The sequence below is a fragment of the Ochotona princeps genome, chromosome 9 (assembly GCF_030435755.1).
Source record: "Ochotona princeps isolate mOchPri1 chromosome 9, mOchPri1.hap1, whole genome shotgun sequence".
Lineage (NCBI taxonomy): Eukaryota > Metazoa > Chordata > Mammalia > Lagomorpha > Ochotonidae > Ochotona > Ochotona princeps.
Genome location: NC_080840.1, coordinates 13,209,368 through 13,233,049, shown reverse-complemented (window position 1 = coordinate 13,233,049; position 23,682 = coordinate 13,209,368). Strand labels below are relative to the sequence as shown.

Here is a 23,682-nt window from a genome sequence, read left to right as displayed (position 1 = left end):
AGTGAAACGGTATGAATGAAGGGCAACTCCTTTCTGATAATTGAGAGTGTTAACTTTGACACTGTTGGCAACTCTCCTTAAGATATTCTCTTCTCTAGTCTTTGGGACATCAGTATTTTCTCGGTATTCTGCTATCTCTTTCCTTGTAAACTCCTCTTCCTTTCAGACCCCTAAAAGTACATACCCATCAGCTGTGTCTCCTTTTACTAACAGACTGCACTGCTAGATGCTTACCTTTAGGAACGTCGCTCGGAGTTTAGTCACCATGGATGGGTTCACTCGTATGCTTTCTTGCATGATGGATGTGAAACTGTAAAGACAGATACTTGGTAAGAAGAGATTTCTGGTGGACTTCATTAAGGACAACTGTCAGGCTGTGCATATTACCTGTCAATCAACTGCCAAGCGAAGGACAGGTCCCCGACGATCTGCATCGTGATCAGGACCTCCTCTTTAATGTTGATAGTTCGGATCATTTGATGGAGAAACTTGCGAGTATCAGCAAGAAACTGACATACTTGCAGATTTGATTCCAACTGGTGAAATTCTTGAACCTGCGTTATATAAATAAATTAAATTTTTAACTATTCGAACGGTCTCTATAGTGCTCATTTTTCCGTGAAAACATTTCAAAGATAGCACATTATTAACAGTTTCTTCACTAACAGTTTCATGCTACAATTTTTACTACAAACTATGGTTTCAGAGATATATATGTGAAGTGATAAAACAGTACAGATTTCCATGATCAGAAAATGTCCTACTGCTTGTTATCCTGTACAAACAGGACGTGATAAACACCCTTTTTCCATTTACTGTAAATAAACATATTATAAATCTCCTTAATTTTGAAGACTTGGCAATACAGTAAAGAAAAAGTTATATCACAATGTGTTGGCACTTGCACTATTAAGTTCAAACTTCATCTGATATATTCAAACAATGATTGTACAGTGTCATCTATACAGAACTCAAGAAACTTGGGCTATGTGACAAAATAAATAAGGGAGAGATAAAAAGCATTCTGAAATTTACAGTTTTTTATGGTTGTTCTATAGAGGCCCAAATCCAATAAACAAGCACAATAGACAATACAAAAAGCCACTGTTCTAGAACGAGAAGGTGGAATGCCAGCAATAGAGTATTGTGCTGGGTTGCAATTTTTAGCAACCACCCTAAAAATCTTGCAAGAATAAGGACAGGCCTATGATAAAGCCTAGCAAATGAAACAGTATCAGTTTTATCTATGAAAATATACAATCATACCAACTGAATAAGGGTATCATTTGAGTGTATAGGAATTGTGAAAATAATAGACTTTATGGTTACTGTAACGCTTTTACTCTTTTTTAAACCTAATCAGACGCTTAAATTTGAAGACTGGTGTGATACAATCATTACTTTTTGATGTGATCATTCTAAAGTAAATTAAAAAATACATTATTTTTCTTTTAGAAAAACAAAACACACCACATGATCATCAGACAACTATTTTCATCTCTGTTCCTTCCTACTTTTCCAAGACGCATATTTCTTACAAACCTAAGAATTGTGCATGGTACACTTACACAATTATGTCTTTGTTTTAATCATCGTATCACATTTGCCCTCGGTGGTTTTATATGGTTTCCATAATTATCCTTTCAACATTATACACTTCCCATGTCACAGTAATCATAATGTTGGCTACCAGGCTCTTTATCTCAGTCATTTAGATTTCTCCCAATTTTAGGGCACTGAGTATTTAACACACATAATAATTCATATTTCTCTTGTTTTGATTAAATATTCATTTAGAAATATGCAGAGGAGCAGCCTGCTGGGGGGTGATCAGGTATGATTCATGATCCAAGAGCTGCCATTTAAAAAGACTTTCCTTACCTCCTCCAAAGCTTGTATTAGTTGAACAGTTTTTCTGCCTGCAGCAGTAGAATCATCATAATTTAAAGACAATATTTGTTTTGAGATCTCTCTGAACCAAGCTTGAAGATTTTCTATTAATACAGAAACAAGGAAAGACTACTGAAATTCTGGAGTCTCTGTGGTGGGCCTTGAATTTATTAAATAACCCTTTACAAATCCAGTTTTCACTTACAGATCTTTTGTTATATGCCTAGCATGGCTCCTAGGATTTCTCTGAACAGTGACAACGGCTGGAACTCATGACTTAGAAGAATAAACTTGTTGCATCAACAGCTTAGTCTAAAAAGGACCAGCCACGTTATCAACAATAATAGCAAAGAGCATAGTGACAGTAGAGAAGAGTTGGGAAGCAAGGAAGCTTGTGACAGTTACCAGGGAGAATTTGCTGGAAAGCAAAGATAGGGAAAGATCTGGAAGGGCAGAGATGAGGGCAGGTAGTTAGAGAAAGGGCAAACCCCAGCAGAAACTTCCATGCATGAATGACAAAGGGATGCCTTGAAGGGCAAAGAAGAGAGCAACCCATCAGCGCCGGGAAGAGTGAGTGCTGTGTTCTGTGGAGGCCACCTGCACACCCAACTCAGATGGCACTTCCAAGACAGACAGAAAGGCCATGAACTGGAGTCAGCATCCTCAGTGCACCTCATCTAACCTGCACACCAGTCCAGGAAGGTAGGACACATCAGCCATTTCTCAGATGTGAAGTTGGTGCTGAGAGACAGCAGGGTTCTTTATGCAGGGTTACGCCATTCCCGAATGGCAGAGACAGAATTCTCACACTTGTCCGAGCTTGTCTGAACTCAAAGGTTGCGCTCTTTGCATCCAACCAACTTGCTTTCCCTATGGATTTTCTATGTATCAACAGGATGGTTTCACTTATCAAAAGGAGTTCATGGTATATAATCTATTTGAAGCACTGGCAGGAAGACACTAGGTGTAATATTATAGATCTTCTGTAGGCCTGAGGGACTGGTATGGAGCAGCAGAAAGGAAACAGAAAACTCGGAATTGGAGGCAAAGAGTGAGATGCAGGTGATAGACCTTGGTGATATGTAGCAAATGATTATATTTCAAAGCTTTGCTTTTCTCATACATAAAATAAGAATAAGGATATTTTTTTCTTACAGTATGGCAAGATCATAAGAGAAAGTTGTGTGGTAGTCCCAGCTGAAACTATATAGCTAGGAAAATGTTAAAACAGTTATGTAAAGACCTTTGAAACAATACTGGTATTTATAAAACACTAAAAAAGAAGACTATAAGATATTAATAAGCCTGCTTCTAAAAAACCAATTTGGTCAGGTCATGTTTTTGGTTTACGATACAGCACCATGCAAAAATATGTCAACCCACATCACATTATAATCAACAGGCAACTTTTTCTAGTAGAAACAGAAATATATTTTATACTAAGCAACATCTAATGAATCTACAAAGGCCAAAATACAAACTAACAAGTTCTTAATGATAAAAAAGATTAGTGAAATGCTACACTGTATAACTAATTTTATTTTAAAAATGAGTCTGACAGTTAAGTCAATCATTGAACATTTAAAAATAGTTTAATTTGTCACCTAAAATTTCAGAATGGTCTTGTGGAGGCATCTGGCAAATTTATCATCTATAAAACCAAAACTATTGCTACAGTTTTCCAAAGGCTAAAATTTCCAAAAAGAAACAAGATCAAATCATTAAAGTAAAATTGGAGCAATGTTTTATTTCAAAAAAAGAGCGTGTACTTTTGGTGAACAAGAACTAAGTGAAATTAAAGGAATTTTAGATGTCATATCTGTTGGTAGCTATTAATATCCTGAATGACAGATCCTTCTGAAAAGACCTAGAAAGCTGTAAAATCTCCACCCCCACCCCAAATGCAAACAGACTGATGATACATTAGCTTTGCATACCATGGAGCTGGGGAGGATTTTGACTAGAGAGAGCTTTAAGAGTCTCATCCCAGCCTCATATTTAAAACATAAGCCAGAACACCGGAAACCCAGAATGGATAGGAACACTGCCCCAGGGAGGAGGCCAATACAGAGACACATTCAGACATTACCATTTTTCTCCACCCTGGTTAGTGGCTTCACTCCTGAAAAGACATCTGCAAGCTCAGTCATCCGCTCCGAGCCCTCTTTCTTGTAATGTTCCCATTTGGCTTGCTTTTCTGAAAGCATCTGCTTGAACATCTACGGAAGACACAGAAAAGGTTTACTTGAGAGAAAATCCATGTTGGCAGTTTTTAAAAAGACTCTGAGAGAGGCTCACCTGCAAAAATTAACACTGATCCTTATGCCATCTCTTGAGCACTACTGTACAAATTGAGGGGTAAAGTTAAACTTCCTCCAAGGCAGTGGTTCTTACAAGCTCCGCCCAACCCTGCCCCCAGACATCCTTGTTCAGAGGGCCTTGGGTATGTATGCCCAGGCCTCAGCATCTGTAATGTGAATTTACATTTGATGATCTCAGTTCTTTTGATTGTAGCCTAATTAGTCAGGGAAAATTGTGAGTACTGTTTGTTGTGCGCTTGGAGAATGAACTACATTACCTACAAATGCTCTTTTTAAATTTATGTACACAGAAGTTCTGTTTATTCATTCATGCCTACATAAAATTTACACCCTGTACTTGGGCAGAGCAGAAAAGGGCATTAGTTGGTTTGCTTTTTTTTGGCGGGGGGAGAAACAAACAAACCTTAAAAGTTGCTTATTTTTCATGAAAAGACACGGCACTTCATACAAAGGTACAGGGTTTAGTTCAGCAGGACTTTAAGGGGTAAACATGTCTAACATTGAGTTTTCCCTTCAGAAACTCTTTGCTCATCAGCATTAGAATGCATACTGAAAACAAGAGTAATGGGTTGGGACATTCCATGTGGGGCTTTGTCGGGGCTTTGGGAGAGGAATCTTAGCGATCCAGCCATGATGGCTGATCGATGAAGTGACATTAAGTACGAGGCTAAGGAACAGTGAGGATAATTTACAGTCTGCCCTGTCTTTCTCAGTGCCAGGCATTAAGCAGGACCATTTAAATGATGGCAAAACATCAACACAAAGTCCCCAGAGACTGTCATCGCAGACCAAGTGTCTTCAAGCCCAATTTCACTGCACTCCAAGGTTCTCTATGTTGTAGGAAGGAATTCAGGATGAGGAAGGTCCCAGACCTAGGAAATATGCCATCACTTGGAGATTAGGAGAAACACAGGTCCAATAACTTGTTTACAGGAAAATCAGAAAGTGATTCTAGCAAAAGTTGCAATGGCCATAGAAGAGAGGAAATATAGGCTAAACAAACATGCTGAAATAGCAGACATTTAAATATAACATTTCTTTTCTCAGTTTATATTGAGCAGGCAGCTTGTAAAACATTGCTTGACAAAGAAGAGGACAGACTATGTCTGGAATCTTGAGCTCACAGACGGCTGGTGGTGGAGACCAAGGTTGGGGCCTGTGAGTGAGGTTTTGCAGTTGGGCAATGGTTCAAGGCCACAGGATGGTGTGCTTTAAGATACCGTTAAGGCAGTCATGTACTGCCTTCTGCACTTGGGTCACACTGCTGCTTCCTGATCATCAAGCATGGGCTGGTTAACACCAAAGTGGGACGGAGCTGTACTGTTTGTGCCACACCAACTTCTGTGAGTTGACTCCTCGAGCATTTCAATAAAAGATTGAGGCAGCGAGCCGTCCAGGTCGACCTCCTTCCTCTGAGAAGAAGCCTTCCTTCTCGCAGCCCACTTTCATGGTGTTTAACTTGTGTCTGTCTCATTTCTTATCTTCTCAATTGCATGTTGCCCCTTCTCCATTCCTCCTCATGCTGATTCCTTCCTTTCTATCTGAGCGTTTGACAAAGACCTGGCCTTGTGTTGCAGCAGCTTCAGTCAGTCTGACACCAGCATCCTACAGCAGAGCACTGGTTCAAGTCCTGGCTATTCTGCTACAGGTCTAGCTTCTTGCTAACGCACTGGGGAGGGCAGCAGATGATGGTTCAAGTACATGAGTCATTTCCGCCCATGTTGAAGACAGGGTGGATTTCCCGGTCCCTGGACCTGGCTGCTGTGGTCACTGGGGGAGTTAAGCAGTAGAGCAAGGACATGTCTTTCTCTTTGTCCCTCCTTCTCTTGCTCATTCTCTCAGTCAAATAAATAAATAAATCTTTTAAATTTTTATTTATTTTTAAAAATTTATTTATTTTTATTTGAAAGGCAGATATATAGTGAGGAGGACAGACAGCAAGGGAAGATCTTCCATTTGCTGATTCACTCCGCAAGAAGCCACGATGCCCCTATTGGATTCTAGCACATACAATGCAAAGACTTTAGCCACTAGGCTGCTGTGCCAGGCCTCTTTAAAAAAATTTTTTTTTGATTTATTTACTTTTATTGGAAAGTCAGATCTACAGAGAGGAGGAGAGACAGAGAGGAAGATCTTCCATCCAAGGATTCACTTCCCAAGCAGCCGCAATGGCTGGAGTTGAGCCAATCCGAAGCCAGGATCCAGGAGCTTCTTCTGGGTCTCCCACACTGGTGCAGGGTCCCAAAGCTTTGGGCTATCGTCGACTGGTTTCCCAGGTCACAGGCAGGGAGCTGAATGGGAAGCGGGGCTACCGGGATTAGAACCAGCTTCCATATGGGATCCCGGTGCGTTCAAGGTGAGGACTTTAGCTGCTAGGCTATTGTGTCAGGCTCCCTTTTAATTTCTTTAACAATGTCTAAAATTTCTAACAATGTCAGTGTTTCTTTGTCTTCTATTGAACAATCATGATTAGAAATGTGGACTTAGTCAGTCCAATGCCTTAGACCTGTCCTGATTGTAAACACTGCAGTAAAAACAGAATTCTTAGGTGCCTGGTGTTGTGGGTCATGACACAGATGTAGTCAGGACATTTTTTTTTCTTTCACTTAGCTTTTATTTGTCTCAGAAATGCCAGTTTTGAGGCTGGCACAAAGGCTCAACTGGCTAATCCTCCACCTGCAAGCATCGGTATCCCACACGGGTGTTGGTTTATGTTTCAGCTGTTCTACTGCCCATCCAGCTCCCTTCTTGTGACCTGGAAAAGTAGTAGAGGATGACCCAAAGTCCTGGGACCCTGTACCCTTGTAGCAGACCCAGAGGAAGCTCCTGGCTTTGGATCAGCTCAGCTCTGGCCGTTGTGGCCATTTGAGGAGTGAACCGGCAGATGGAAGATCTTTTTCTTTCTCTCTCTCTGTAAGTCTGCCTTGCTGATAAATAACTCTTAAAAAAAAAAAATCCAGTTTTGCCTGGATCAATCACAGAATTGGGAAACTTTTTTCTACCAAGGGTTATTTGAATACTTACATCATTCAAGGGTCATGCAGAACTATCAACTTAAAAATGAACCTGCTATAGATTTGTTCACCTATGAGTCCTGTCTGCGTTGCCTTGGCAGAGTCAGATCAAATGATTTTGTGCAGATATTGCCTACCCGAGAACTAATGATACATTAGGTTCTTGTGCTTTGATGTTTCCTGGCTTCCCATTTTGGGTTATTGTGTCTTTCTTCCCCTCTATCCTGAGGAATCCTGGCTGTCATGGACAGGCCTTCTTCATTTTATGGTTCCTATACCAAGCTAGGAACAGAGTAGGCACTCAGAAAGAAAATATCACAAATACTAGAGAGTTCAAAAGGGGTAGAATTTCTCTGCTCTTATAAAATTACACAAAAACAAGTCACTGAAAAATTACAAAGAAAAAATCACTGCAAAGACTCAGCACACATATTGACATTATGCTACTCAGTAACATTTAAGTGTTTTGATATGAACCCAGAAGGGTAAGAAACATCTTCTACAATGTTGACAAGACTGAGACAAGGTGAGGGTTGGTTCTAAATGTCATTAATGACCAGGACTAGTCCCTGGGTCACCTGTGTAAATAGCCAAGGGCCCTGGCTACAGCATCTGGGCAACCACTATCTGGATACCCACTGTCATTATGCCCACAGAGACTTCTTTGAAGGGAGCTATAATGAAGTTCAGAATTTTCCTTTAGAGAACTTGGATTCCTTAAAGTCCCTAAGATGAAACTGTTGAAATACAAGTACTTAAACCCTTTTCTCTAGAAGGACAAAAATCCTGCAAGGCCCAGTGAGCACGGGGTGCCCCATTCCTGTCTCCCAGCCTCATCTGTCTCACTTTCCCCTTTATCCCCCTTCTAGTCAACCGGTCTTTCAGATCATTGAGTAAACCTCCTCTTCCCCAGGCAAGAGGACTCAGACATGCTCTGCCTTCCTTAGAATATTCTTCAGCACGCTCCTTAGTTTGCCATGTTAGCTCTGACATCCTTTCTGCAAGCCCCCTCAGAGCCTCTCGCTTCTCTTCTGAAAGTCTTGCAAGCTAGAACAGCAGCCTCTATCTCACATGCTCAGAGAACTAGGCCCTTTCCCTTTAGAGCTTATATTCACCTTTTGCTTTGCATGATCTTCTGTTCAACAGGTGTGTTCTTTATGAAACTATCACTTCCAGTTTTATGCCCTTTTCCCCTTCACTATACCCTCAATGGCAGTAGGTCCAGAATGCCAGGTGAACATTTAATCTAGTCCTTTCCTGTAAGAAGTGTCTCGCATCACCAAAATCTGTACCCTGTACCTTACCCAGAGATATAACAACTAAACCCTAGTTTTGAAAAAATATTTTTAAGCATAAAAAAGGAAGACTTTGATTATTTATTCAACATTTTTACCTCTTTCAGTATAAACTCAAACTGTGCAGTATCCAACAGCAACTGGAAGAGGATCTTGGGGTTGTACCTGGAGTCTGTTAGAATCTGATCCTTGATTTGCCGGAGGCGTTTGTTGTTTGGATCACAGGCTAGAAATCAGGGTGAAGAGAGTTAGCTTCTTATTAAACATGTAGAAAATATCTACAAAACAAGATGAAGCATGAAATAAACATTTTCCTCCAGTGTAGGTATTCCGACACTAATGAGCATCCAAAGTAATAAGCAAAGTATCAGTAACAGGTGGTGCATCAGAAACAGGAGGTGAAACGTAGGACCTCTGTGCTGTGGAACACAAATGAAGTGTTAAATGACAATTGAATCTGATGTGAAACGTCAACTTCAAAAACAGTGTTGGATGAAAAAAAGACAAGCCTTACAGAACAGTTTCCAGATTTTGTAAGCATTTTGGGAGTGGTCTATATTGACTGCCCTTCATGGATGGGCAGGACTTGCTGGTGCATTTCATGAGTGGGTAGGCTCCCTGGTCCTGTTGGAGTCAACTTTCATTTAAAGCACTTTGGCTGCCTTGCCACTCCATTGTGAACAGGCAGGCCTGAGGTCGTTCTCCCTGGAAAGGCCAGTTTGCAAGGCTGGCTTGTGAGATCATACATTTTGGGAAAATCTCTTCTCATTTTGAGAACTGACAGGACTATGCTGTAACTGTACAAGCCGTGGAGTTCATTTGGAACATCTGCTTTAATTTGGGGGGCTTAAAGATTTTGGTATGTCCCAGGAAGAGGTTGTTAATGTGATCAGCTCCAAACACATATCCTGGGAGGTTGAGATGTCCCAGGTTAGCCACATTTCACACATGTCACCATATGTCATTGTGTGGGACCTGGTGTAGCCAGTGTCACTCTGCAGAATGTGGACTCCTGCTGATGGCGCTCTGCTTCCTCCACACTTCACCCCATGTACCTTTGTCCACGACTGCTTTGGTTTTTTCTCCTTCTGTTGGAATAAGCTGTGGCTGGAAGTGGTAGCCTACGCTGAGGCCGCTAAGGGATCAGGGACGTTCTGGTGACTCTCCAACATGACAGACACAGGACACGCACAAAGACATGGCGTCTCCAAAGAGGAAGGACCAGACTGGTGGCCTTCCTATTACTTGCTTGCAAAAGACTGACAAGATGGCAGATTCTCAGAGATTTCGGGATTGCTTACTATCCAGGTATAGAGAGCTTAAGGCAAGTATGCCATGGTCACAAAATTAGGCAGCGAACAACCCAGGAACAAAATCCTGGGTATCTTGATTTAATTGATTAGCTACCAGGCAAAGCTGTTTCAAGTAAAATAAAGAATAAGAAAGTAGGATGAGCAAAAATACCTACAAGTAAAAGCTCTTTAATTACAAATGAAGTCAAAACAGAAACTTAAGACGCTAGATACTGCCAAAAAGTTCTCAGTTGCTTACGATATTAGGTAGTAAAACTACGATTTCACTGGGTACACACATACTTTCTTGGCCTCCCTCCTAACTCCCCGTTTCTCAGGAACTGTGGCACGTACAGACTGCTATGTTGCTAAAAGCATAGGTCATGGGTGTTCTGGGGCTTTAATTTCAGTCTTTCTTTCGTCTCCATGGTGACTGATTCTAGGACTCCCTATAGATACACAAATCTGTAGATGCTCAAGTCCCTTTTATAAAATGATGTGGTGTTTGCATTATACACATTTCTTCCCAGGCACTGTAAATTATCTCTAGTTTACTTACAATTCCTACTGTAATATGAATTGCTACTGTATAGAAATGTTTAGAGAATAACGAGAAGAAAATCAATTCAGATCAATTTCATTTTTCCGAATGATTTTCATCATCTGTGGTTGGTTGACTCAGTGGATATGGAATCTGTGCATTAGGAGGGTCAAGTGCAAACTGATATCTGAAAAGTCCATCAAGAGGAGACCCCTGACAATCTGGAGAAGGGGCTTAGTTTCATGGGAAACTGCATGGTGCTGGTTTCGCACACGCTCTCCACAAAACATAATGGAACTGGTGACATTGATTGCACTTAGAGAATTTCTTCTTAATATTGTTTATGTCTACTCAACAACCACAGAGGACAAACGTAGAAGCTCAATCATATTTATGGTAATTCTTACTCCACCAGAAACCTTCTGACATGAATCTGTTTTCCTTCCTAAATAGGGGACATAAGTATCAAGTTCATGGACAAATAAAATACTCCGTATTCTTCAATGTGTGTTAATATGCAGTTCCTCGGTACAAACCAGTTTGATTTCAAAACTTTCAGGGTCTGATGATCTCTTTCATATCTGTCTCTTTATAGAATTCAGACTGAAGGGGCTGGTGTGGTGGCATAGCACACTAATCCTCTACCATGTGGTACTGACATCTCATACGGGTGCCAGTTTGTGACTTGGCTGCTCCACTTCAAATATCACTCTCTGCTTGTTGCCTGGGAAATAAATGGAGGATGGCCCAAATTCTTGGACCCTGTAGCATGTGGGAAACCTGAAGGAGGCTCTTGACTGCCAGTGTTGGATTAGCTCAGCTCCGCTCTGACTATTATGGCCATTTGGAGAGTGAACAAGTGGATGGAAGACCTCTCTATCTCTTCTTTTCTCTCTCTAAAATTTGCCTTTCCAATGAAGATAATCTTTAAAAAAATTTTTTTAAAAAAGATTTATCTGTTTTCAGTGGAAAGAGTTTTCCAGAGAGGAGATACAGAGACAAAGATCTTCCATTTACTGGTTCACTCCTCAAATGTCCACAGTGGCTGGAGTGGAGCTGATCCAAAGACAGGTGCCAGGAGCTTCTTCCAGGTCTTCGACATATGTACAGGGTCCTAAACACTTGGGCCATTCTCCACTGCTTCTCCAGGCCACAAGCACGGAGCTGGGTCACAGCACAGCAGCTGGGACACAAACCAGCACTCATTAGGGAGGCTGGCACTTGGAAGTTGAATATTAGCCAGTTACGCCATTGCACCAGCTCCCAAATAAATAAATCTTAAAACAAAACAAAAACCCCAAATCCCAAACAAACTACTGGAAAAAAACAATTCCGATCCAGGAAATTGAGGGAACACTTCCTGACCCAGTGGTATTCTTGGAGTGGGACATCAGTAGTGGGCTAGCTTTGCGTATCCACTGTGGTCTCCAAGAGTGTTTCTGGAATAGCTGCCAGCACTGTGGATGCATCCTGAGCCTGGCTAAAACATTTCCAGTTGGTTAACAGGAAGCAATCCGAGAGTGCGTTTGCTTTTTTGTATACCATAAGGGAAACGCCCTAAGAACAAAGTAACAGTTACTTTTTCCATGCTAACTCATGCCCAGATAGGCAAGTCATTTGTTTCTGGTAAATCATGACCTTGTGCAATTAGGCCAATTGCCAGACACAAAAATGGAACCAGATGGGGTTAAAGACAGCAGCTTGAACCTCTGGCAAGCTGAGGCTGTCGCTGAACTGGCTGTGGGGAACGGATGAGGCTGAGTCATCAGCAAACCACAGCCACTGTTACAACACAGCAGAGCTTTGGCTTTGGCTGTTTTTATGCTTGGGTAAGCCACGACTTTTGGTAAAAAGAACATTATAAGCTGAGTTGACATAACAAATTCTTCAAATTAGAACCAGAGATGATGACAAAGACATGCAACTGATTAAAAACAGATCAATGACACAATTTAAAACTTTGTGGTATTATTTGCCCTGGACACTGTACTAGCTTTCTCTGGCTGCTGTAACGATTGCTACCGTCGAAATGCTTCAACATAGCACAGACGCATTCTCTCAGTCCCAAAGGCGAGGAACCTGCAACAGGGTTTACTGTGCTGGAACCAAACTGTCAGGTCTGGACACTCAGGGAAAAGTCTGTTTTCTTGCCATGTTCAGTCTTCAAAGGCTACCTGTACTCTCTGGCTGGGCCCCTTCCAGGCTGAAGCCTGGCCATGCCAGGTAAATTTCTGTGACAATGCCGCCTCATGGCTGCTGACATTTTTGCTTCTATGTTCCCAATGTAAGAGCTCCCGTGATGTCGCTGGGTCCACTGGGGGCATGCAGGATCATCCTCTGATTTAAATTCTTGCTGTTGTCAGTGTTATCCCCTCTGTCATTTACTATGAGACATCTATGTTCCAGGGTCTACTCACGCATGGGCATCTTTGGAGGAGGCTGTTGGGAGGCATTATTCTGTCTACCGTAGATCTCCCCAGTCCAACCAGTAACAAACTCCTTGAGCACCTAACAGCTAATCATCCTTCCAATCCCCAGCACGTAACAGAGCCTTAGTGAACAGAGCTGCACAGCTAGGCTGCTTCTAAGTTGAAACAAAAATGATCAGTTTTAAAAGGGACCTTGATTTGCACGCAAGGGTTCCTCCCTGCTAAAACACTTCATATCTTGCCACAGACCTTCATCATTCTGAAAGCGCTTATATGGAACAACATAGGGGCCACACCTCTTCTCCCACTGCACGTTACCTGAGTCAGCTGTGTGCAGCATGAGCCAGCGGATGGCGACATTGCAGTCTCTCAGGCAGTTCAGAAGCCTTGGGATCGTGTCCAGAACCAGCTCCTGTCTTAAGTAACCTTCTTTCAGAAACTGCTGTACTTGAGCGTGCACTCCTTCCCTGACTGTAGCATATCTGCTGGCCTTGGAGAGACCAAAACCTTGAATTACATTTCAAAATATTCATCTTCCAATGAAACCCTTGGCCAATAGCACCATTTACAAACTATAGAATATTTGACCTAGATTAAATCCCAGCGTGTGACTTTGATGTTATTCTCTGTATATTAATAGGCTTCTTTCGGTGTTAAATGAAGAACCAGATCAGGTGGTTGCTCAGATATGTTCTATTTTTAACTTATATGGAAAAAAAAACAAAAACAAAAACCCAGAAGTTAAATTGCCTGTTCTTGGTAATATGTTGACAAAGCAGGCAGGCCAGAGCAGAAACATTTAAAAGACTAGACCTCCAGAGTCAAATGACAGCTTGACGGAAATATACCTCAAAATATTTGTAACTGAGTTTTCAAATCAATTTCCTGGTTGTTTCTTCATTCTATTTTGCTAAAGCAACAGCCCAATATAAACATCATTAACTAAGTCAAATGAGCTTAGAACTATGAAGAAACTTCTGAAAATGTCATCGGCACAGAATTGCAATTTTGGAAGGGAATTTTAGTGATAAAAAATTAATGTTCCGATATTGATAAATATGGAAGTTTCACTTCCTCTAACACATTTCTAGGAGGTATGCCAATGTTGGAATTAATTTGTACATTATTTATAGAATCCAACTGATTTGAATAAAACATGATGAGTGTTTCTGAGGCAATTCTGTGGTATCCAAACTCTAAGATGCAGGACTTGAGTCTTGTTGCTGATAGAGCATACCAGCAGCAGTAAATCTGAATTTCAGACACAGGGCATTGTATGTACATTCAGTTACTATCTTTAGCATTTATCTTAAGGATAATACAAAGTACTGATTTCAGGCGATGGTGATACGAGTTCTGCGCATAAGGATGTGGTATTTAAATGCCATGTTGATTGATCTCAGAGTACTAAAGAGTCCTTAGGACCCGAGTGTTCAAGTCACATGTGTGTACCATATGTGTACTCACACATGTATAAATGCTGAAAATGCAGCATTTATCTCATTCTTCTATACAAAACTCACCTGCCATTAATCCTCACCTTAACATGTCCATGTGAGATCCTTAAATTCCATGGGGAATCCATTTAGCACATGGCCGATCTCATCAATTAAACTTGCCACTATTAGAGGATTCTTCCTGATTAGACAGGACCTACCTGTTCCTTGACATTTGCAAGGTCCAGGGTGTTGTTTAAAGCAGTTTTGGCAGCTTTGTAAGGTTCCCAAGCATCTGCTAGGTTAACTGTGATCCCCATGTAAATGCTAATGACCTGAAAGAAGAGACATTCACGTAGAACTTATAAAATACTTAGCCTTTCAACGCCAAGGTCTGGGAAAGCACTGCCTACTCCTTCAAGGTTAAACTTCATTCCAATGGAAAAATAAAAAAACCAACCAAGATTTCCCAAATATAGAGGTAAATGTTCTTCCACACAAACCCTTCAGAACAGAAGTGTCAAGGTTGTTAATCATGCAGAATGAAATGCATCGAGGCTTTCCTTTCAAACTTCTGTTAGTTTCTTAGATGATGAAAATGAATGGGAGCAGAAAGCAGAGACCAGGACAGAGGCTTATAATTTAACGTTAGACTTTACACTCTTAAAATCACTGTCTTAAAAATGTGAGTTATGGGGCTGGTGTAGTGGCACGGCACACTAATCCTCTGTCCTGTCATGCCAGCATCCCATATGGGTGCCTATTTGTGTGCCCGCCGCTCCACTTCCATATCAGCTCCCTATTTATGGTCTGGGGATGCAACAAAGGGTGGCCCAAGTCCTTGGGAACCTACACCTGTGTGGGAAACCCGGAAGAGTCTCCTGGTGCAGCTTCGATCAAATCAGCTCTGGCCACTGACGCCTTCTCTCTTTATCTCTTCTCTCTCTGTAAAATCTGCCTTCCAAATAGAAATAACAAATCTATATTAAAAATGCCAGTTATACCTATTAATTTCATACTGCAGATTAACACTTGTAAATTTCAAAACTATCAATGCATTTATGATAATAATAAATCCATCACCTGCTATCATTTTTAATGTTGTAAAAAACCACAAAGTTAAATAAAAAACTTTGTTTTGATACATGTAGAATCATTGACATCTCTTTGAAATCTGTAATGCCTGCTTTAATTGAAAAAAGCTGGCTGATACTATTGCTTTTTGCTTTTTAGTCCACTGTGCTACTACTGTTCGTCACCAGGCTTCTGGGAATGCAATGTAAACTGGGCACAAAATGGGAGTGAAAGTGCAAAAAACGCCTTCGCATCATTGTGAAAACAGATTTGATCTCACGGATCCTTGAAGGCTTCCCCAGTTCACACAGTGAGAATCCTTGGACTACAGCAAAGGAATCATGACTTCTGCCCTTTATCTGCCCTCCTCAGCTTCTCCGAGGCTAAGATTATTCGCCACCTGAAGGTCGGCTCCATTTCCCTTTGAAATCCTGTGGCCTTGGGGACTTCTTTCAAGCGCCCTTTTACTCACTGTTTTTTGTCTATGCAGGGTTTCTTTTTTCTTGTTGAGGCAAATTGGTAGCTTGTATTTTTAAGAAAATTATCCAGTCTGAGTTTTCAAATGGGCTGGCCAAGTTTATCACAGGTTTTCTTATGACTTTGAAACATATTTATCGTATCAAGGACTTCTTTTTCAAACTTAATATAATTTTGTACGCTCATCTTTTCGAATTTCATCAGTCTTACTAAGTACCTATTCTACGACTTTCCATAAACCACCTCCGGGCTGAATTGATTTTGTCTCATTTTCTTTTTTCTGGAGCTCAATACATTTCTGCTCACATATTTGTACTGAGTTCCCTTATTTTATTCTGACCTCTTGAGCTTAATTTTGGGCTCATTTATTTTTAATCTTTCTTCTTTTTCAACTAAATGTATTCAAGGTTATACCTTTCCTTTCAGAATACTATTAGTCACTTTCCACAGGTTTTCTGGTGTAGCGCTTTGATACCAGGCAACTCTAAATGAGTTTTCAATTTATATTATTATTTTCTTCTTAACACAAAAAAGGCTCTTTGAGTTTCCTCCCCAAAATTAAAAAAAAATTAATGCTAGCTTAACATTATATATATATATCTATATATATATATATATACATACATACATACACACACATATTATTTGAAAGGCAGAAAGAGAGTGAAAGAGATTTTCCATCTGTTGGTTCACTCCCCCAAAGCCAGCAATAGCTGTGACTGAAGCTTAATCTGGGTCTTCCATGTGGGGGTCAGGGACTCAGGTACCTGGGTATGTTCTGGTGCTCGCCCTCGTGCGCATCAGCAGGCAGCCTGAATAAGGAGCACAGCTGGGATAGGAGTCAACGCGCTCTGCTATAGGCCGAATGCCTCCTAAGTGCCAGCTGAACCACTGCACCAAATACCCGTTTCTAGTTTGTTGCTTAATTACGTCACAATAAGAGAATGCAATCCATAGGCAATCAATTTTTAAAAATCACGCTGAATTCCTTCATAATCTAATACTTGGACATATTCAATTTTCATATATATCCTTTTCCAGCATATATGAAAGATCTATTGTGTATTTCTGGCAGAGCAGAAATAGACATGGAAGTGTTTTGAAAATTTTCATGATTATGGTGTCATTCATTTTCCCTTGTGAGTTCACAAGTTTACTTTTTATATTCTGAGTATGCTATTGCATACATAATTTGTAACTGCTAATTCATTTTGCTGAGTATTCCTTTTAGTATCATAAATATTACTACTTTTTTCCCTAATAATATATATTTTAAAAAATTCTTTACTGTGTTATTTTCTCACTAAAGTTCTACTGGCTAGCATGTGCCTGCTAGATCTTTTTTTCAATCTTCCTATATTTAGTTGTGCCAGGCTGTGTTTTTAGGTATATATCTTATAAGCATCATACAACTGGATTCTTACCTTCTTACTAATATGCCTGTTCGCAATGATAGTGTTACAGTCCAGATTTCTTTATTTACGGAGCTTAGGAACATAGTCTCTCAGCCCCAAGTTCACAGGAATCGTCATCTGCTAACTGCAGGCTGCTCCCACACTGCTGCTAAACTGAAGGTCTCTTGGTCAGTGTGATTCAGCAGTAAGCAATGGAAAAAAATATGCTTCAGTTCACAGTACCTTTGTTCAAGAAAAAATCACCTTCTATATAATTAGGTGCATCAAGTCAGTTTTATTGACTTCATTAATACTTTTGAGATGATATTTTAAAAGTAACAAACATACCTGTCACGAAATGTAAGCCTTAACTGTCATCGTGATCATGTACAGATGAAACTCAATATAAAACTAGAAAAATTCTATTAGTATAGATACATAAAATAGAAAATATCAAAAAAATCCCTCAATAATTTGGAATGCACTGTCAGTAGCTAAAGCGAGAGAATTCTTTCATTCATGACTTTACGCTGAGCTCATCCTTTTAAGAAAAAGACTAAGTTCTTCAGGAAACTGCTGGCTGATTTATCCTTCATATTATGATTTGTAAAATTCTTAACATTCTTAAAATAATTTTTTGAAAGTGGTTCTGCATTCTGTTTTTACAACTTTATGACTTCTGGGTTAAAGGTCAAAACGATGGAAAATCAACCCGCTGACAAATTTACTATTGATTGGACTATTGGAGCCTACTCAGTGGCACATTACTTAATCAAGGTGCTACAATTTTTGTTGACGTTGTTGCTGTTGTTATTCATGCTGTGATTGATGTGGCTGTTATGAAATGATGTCAATCCGAAAAATAGTTAAAAAAATGTTCTAGATATGAGGAAAAAAAATGTCTTTGGTATTTTGAGATTGCAATAAGCTTGTAAATTGCTTTAAGTACGATGGGTACTTTGATGATATTAATAATTTCAATATATAGGAATTTGATTTTAACAGGTAATTTTGTACTATGAATGTTTACTGTTAGTACCAGGTGTGAAATATGGCTTTTTGTTATTGCTATACTTTTGTTTTCAAAAGATTAATTTTTCTGGCCGAAAGTCTTAATTATTTTAGAGGTAATCTGTGACTACTTTGCCATGTGTGTGTTTTTCCTTTCTTCCTGCGTGTTCTATGAGGAAGATATTCTGACTTTGTAGATGAAACATGCTTATGCTTTATTGTACAAGAAGTCTTATGTTTTTAAAGCAAATAAAGGTGTTTAAAAAAATCTACTATTGAAAAAAAAATGAGTATTTAATACTTGCCCAGTTATCGGGGAAATATTTATCCACGATCTCTCTCATTTTTGCCTGTTGGCTGTGAAGGATGGAAGGGTCAAAGTAGAGAATTACATAGAGCATGGCGGCTTGGGTGGCCAGGGCAGTGCTGCGATGCTCCGGCAAGGGATATGCCGAGACCTGCAAGACAGACACGGCCACAGAGAGGGAGCTGTAGGTAACATGGCACGAATACACACGATCAAATTCAACTGCTGAATTCTCGGACGCAGAGATTCTCCAAGGCCAACATCTGTCAGATACTGCACACTGGAAGCAATTCTTAGGTCACGGCACTGGTAACCAGCATCTTCCTCCTCATTACCTAACTCTACAATGTTCTCTTCCTTGCAGCTTTCAACTCTGCTGCAATTCTAAATCACCTCCTTTAAGCAAACCAAGCCAGTCCTAATCTTGCATCTCCTATTGATTGTTCGTTTCTGTATCTTTCTCATGGCAGATAATTCCTTACAATTTAGAGTCGACCCAGTGTTGCCATGTCCTCACGTCCTCTCTGTTCTGAACACCCTGATATGTGACCGCCACCAGCATCCCAAGGGACTTTCCTACAGGATTCAATGGTTTCTTTTATTACTCCCATTTAATAATTCTTTTAGGAAATAAAATGTTCTCCTTCTTTAACTTTCCAGATACCACTTTATTTTTCAGTTTGCTCTAGAGCTTGATTCTTCAGTCATTTAAACATTGCCATTCCCCAGGTCCTCTTGTGAATTAAGAACCTTTGGCTGCACGGAGCAGATACCATCTTAATCTATGGCAAGCAGAAAGAGGAGAAACTATTCTCAGCACAGACACAACAAAGTTTCCCAAAACCTGTGGGCAGGAAAGTAACCAGACCACGGGAAGTACCTAGGGCTATGAACCAGAATGCCTCCACTAATCCCGTGCGTGGCTGCCAACATCTCTCTTCCTTCAGACTGCTTTTTCTTCATGGCACATGGCTGAATAAGGCTATCCCAGAAAAATCTAAAGTTCGCACAGTGTGGGAAACTCACATGTGGAACCTATTTGTTGGGTCCAATTCCAGGTAACCTGGAGACTGGGACTCTAACCCATCAGCCAGGGCCACGGGTGGGGGAGGCAGAGGACAGAGAACGGGGTGGACACTGCACCGCCACAGCTGAATCTCTTTAATAAAGGGCAAGGACAAACGAAGCCCATTGCCTTAAGATTCAGACAAACAGACCAAGAGGCAGATGGTTTAGTGAGACAGTGACACAAACAAGCCTTGAGCAAAGAGCATGGAACTCTGAATTCATACAGATCTGAATTCAAATGAGTGATGTGACTGAAGCTCTCTAAGTCTTATTTTCTGAACAGCAACATGGGGATAACGCCATCTACTTTACAGGACTGCTGTGGAGAACACAGGAAACGGTATCCTTTTTTTGTTTGGTTTTAGAATTTTTTTCCTTTTATTAATCTGTATATTACTGTGCTATATAATTGCCCAATATTTTAATTGTTTTATTTGTAAAGTTATAAGGCTTTATTTTTTTATTTACATAAAGTGAAGAAATTTTCCAACACAGATTTAGGAACATAGTGATACTTCCCACCCTCCCTTCCCTCCTGCATTCCCCGTCTATATTCCTTTATTGATTTTCCCCCCTTAACTTATACAATGGGATATTTTTACTTTACTTCACAATCACAGGCTTAGAGGTATCAACTCCTAGCAAGTGGAGACGGTACCCTATAAGGCTGCTTTAGACTGAGTCCTCACTGAGCAACAGCAAATGCCATCGTGAGACCTGGTATCCACGGGGCACAGCAGATTGTGACTATTTTTAAAAACTCAGAACAACAAACTAAAATAAACCATACTTACCATACACAAAATACAACAGGCTACCTAAAGAACTGAACACAGTAAGTTTGTTCTGTGATAAATGATATTCCAGTCATCATAGGTTCAGCTCTCCACTCTTTATATACATATTGTGTGTATATATATATATATATACACACACACAATATGTAAAATGATAACTTTCTTCAAAATAAAGCAGCCAAAAGGCAAATTCCTCTGGCGTTCATTTATGTATGTGAATGATACAAATCTTAGTGACGAAAGTGAGAAATCGTTGGAATGCTGTGAGATCCTCCGGCCCAGCTCCGGCTGTGCCTTTGCTCGTGCTGCCTTCATTCTCCTTTGTCACTTGCTACAGCCGTCAGGGGAGCACCCTGTGCTTCCTTGAAGCCCACGCCCACCCCGCTTTGCTCTGTTTCTTTTCACCTAAGCTTCAAGCTCATAGCCAGTGGATCACAGTCTGCCTCTTCAGTGACAGAGCTCCAACTCCTCACACCCACAGTTAGTGGATGTCTAAAGAACACATCCTTCCCAGAGCTCAAACCCCATCTTCTCCCCTGACTCTGCCAACATTAATATTCTTTCTAACATTCTAACATTCAAAGATTAAAAAAGATAGTTTCTGGCTACTTTTTGTCTTTGGGAAGGAGGGAAGGAAAGGAGTAATTGTGGAAAGAAGGGAAATAAATCTTTTAAACTGTTAAGCTGTTAGACTTAACTCCTACCTGGTTATAGATATCATCAGATCTCAGTCGGCCAATGACCATACTGATGAAAGTTTCACTGATAGGCACTCTCTGGAAATAGCTCTCAGGGTAGCTGGGTGGCCTTTTGGCTCCTGGTTGGCTGGAATAACCCGTACTTCGAAGGAGCTTACAAATATCATCCATGTTGGAGTCAGCAGAAGATCGAGCCGCGCTGAATCATGTTCGGGAGGGAACGCGGGGCCAAAAGAATTGCACATATTAACAACTCAAAACCCTTGAAACCAGAATTTCATCACTATTTGACTTCGTATCGTTTAACTTACAACCATCAGTCCATTCATATCCTGAAGATTCAAATACATTTTCAGAAGCAGGCTTAGAAGGTGGACATTATTTTTATGTAATGGTCTACAAGCCTTTTCCTAAAATCCTTGGAACTGGATTTGTTTCAAAGCAGAGCATTTTTCAAATATAAGAAAATAACACGGTATGTGGATGTCGTATAATATTCCGGCACAGGTTGATCTGGCATCCCACGATAAACACATTAGCAGTTATTGAATGCCTGAGCATTCAGAAAAGTGATATGGTAAAGACTACATGCAGCATCACGTGTATCCCAGGCAGGTTTTGACTCCTAACGACGTCAGGTGAGATCAACTTTTGTTCTGAAACGAGCCAGGCTGTGTGCTATGTAGCTGTGGCTATGCAGGTATCTGTAAACGCATCCTTTTGCAGTGTTCTTTGTGCTTCAGAATTGTGGATTATAACAAGGTGAACCTTAACTAACATTTCACAGATTTTCTTTTGAAGGGGTAAAGATTTATTTATTTATATGTTTATTTTTACAGATTTCTTTATTTTTATTGGAAAGTCAGATATGCAGAGAGGAGGAGAGATGGAAATGTAGATCTTCCATCTGCTGATTCACTCCCCAAGTGGCTGCAATGGCTGGGGCTGAGCTGATCTGAAGGCAGGAGTCAGGAGCCTCTTCCGAGACTCCCGCACAGGTGCAGGGTTCCGAAGCTTTGGGCTGTCCTTGACCGCCTTCCCACGCCACAAGCATGGAGCTGGGTGGGAAGCGGGGCCGCCAGTGTTAGAACCAACAACCGTATGGGATCCCGGCATGTGCAAGGTGAGGGTTTTAGCCACTAGGTTACTGCTCTGGGCCTGACCATTATTTTTAAAATATTTTATTTATTTTTATTGGAAAGGCAGATTTACAGAGAGGAGAGACAAAGAGGAAGATTTTCTGTCTGTTGGTTCTCTCCCCAAGTGGCCACAGTGGCCAGAGCTGAACTGATCTGAAGCCAGGAGCCAGGAGATTCAAACAGGTCTCCCATGCGAGTACAGGATCCCAAGGCTTTGGGCCATCCTCCACTGCTTTCCCAGGCAACAATCTGGGAGCAGGATGGGAAGTACAGCAGCTGGAACATGAACCGGCGCCCATATGGGATCCCCGCAGACATAAAATGAGGATTTAACCACTAGGCCATTACATTGCACTGTATTTCATAGATTTTTTTAAAAATTGTTTTTAAATATTAAAGTGGTATCTATATTGATTGTTTTCTCCCCTAGTAAGTTGCTTTTTCTATGTAGAGTTGATACAAACAGGCACGATATCCAGGATGGAACAGAAAGCTCCAAAAGCACTGAGCTAAACTCAAAGACCCTTAGACTTGAAGAGGATCTTCTTTCTTTCACAGTCTGACTTGCAGTTTCTCAAGCTAGTTGTCTTCACAGGGACAAAGCCAGGCTTTCACAGCTGGGCCTGCCAAGAAATGTATTTGTCTTTTTTATTGCTTTTACTCCTCCAGATATTTTCAGAAATAGAGTCATGGCCACTTCAATTTCATTTTTAAAAACATGAGCATTAAGAAAATTTATGGTCAAGTTGACAGGAATGAGTGCTGTATTCTGGTGGATGCTCGCTTCACACACTGATAGGGCTGAAAGAAAACAGGCTAGTTTGGGGTTGAGATTAATAAACTGTGGCGGACACAGCAGTACTCAGAACTGCTAAAAGCATGACGTCCAAAATTTCCTCTTCATTGAGGAGCTATATCTGTTGCCCTATTTGTTTTTTGCTAATTTATAAGCTTCAAATTCTACTCATCACATTTTTAGCTCCCATTTCTCAACGGCTCGCTTTTATCGACTATTTCTTCTGTGCATACTGATTATTTTCAGCTCTGACTTTGCACCTAGTTTTTGACTCATTCATTCACCAAATTAAAACCTCTATATTAGGCACTAGAATTAAAAGCTGGTTAGCGTAGTTCCTTAACTCAAGACCCTGGTTCTTGAACAATCATAGCTCTTGCACAGACATACACAACACTTGATTGTGGTATTTGTTTTGCTTTGGTTTCTACAAATACTTGAGAATTCACTTTAAAATAAATCCTGTGTGATAATTTTTCAGTCATCAGCACTGAAATGACAAAGGCAAGCTCAACTGTTTTATTAAATCAGTCAAGGAGTACTATTTTAAGACTTTAAAAAACACACAGAAATATTCATTTGATTTCTGAAATTCACTGAAAATTTCTCCTCAAAGTAAAGAAAAATTAGAATTCATGCCCCCCTGCCTTTGTTTTCTTTAAGCTGGGTTGCCATCGCGGTTGCGATGATCCATATTCCCTAT

General features: G+C 40.5%; 1 protein-coding gene across 1 annotated transcript in view; it reads right to left on the bottom strand.

The window, feature by feature from the left end:
* Window positions 1-23,682, bottom strand: part of WASHC5 (WASH complex subunit 5) — a 66,459-nt gene that overhangs the window by 30,627 nt on the left and 12,150 nt on the right. The window contains exons 6-14 of the mRNA XM_004580835.3: window positions 21,051-21,243; window positions 18,480-18,632; window positions 14,440-14,553; window positions 13,101-13,272; window positions 8,619-8,746; window positions 3,980-4,109; window positions 1,882-1,994; window positions 388-554; window positions 235-310 (exon numbers count right to left, since the gene is read on the bottom strand). Of these exons, the coding sequence (XP_004580892.3) occupies window positions 235-310; window positions 388-554; window positions 1,882-1,994; window positions 3,980-4,109; window positions 8,619-8,746; window positions 13,101-13,272; window positions 14,440-14,553; window positions 18,480-18,632; window positions 21,051-21,243 (1,246 nt within the window). The remainder of the gene's footprint in view (window positions 1-234; window positions 311-387; window positions 555-1,881; window positions 1,995-3,979; window positions 4,110-8,618; window positions 8,747-13,100; window positions 13,273-14,439; window positions 14,554-18,479; window positions 18,633-21,050; window positions 21,244-23,682) is intronic.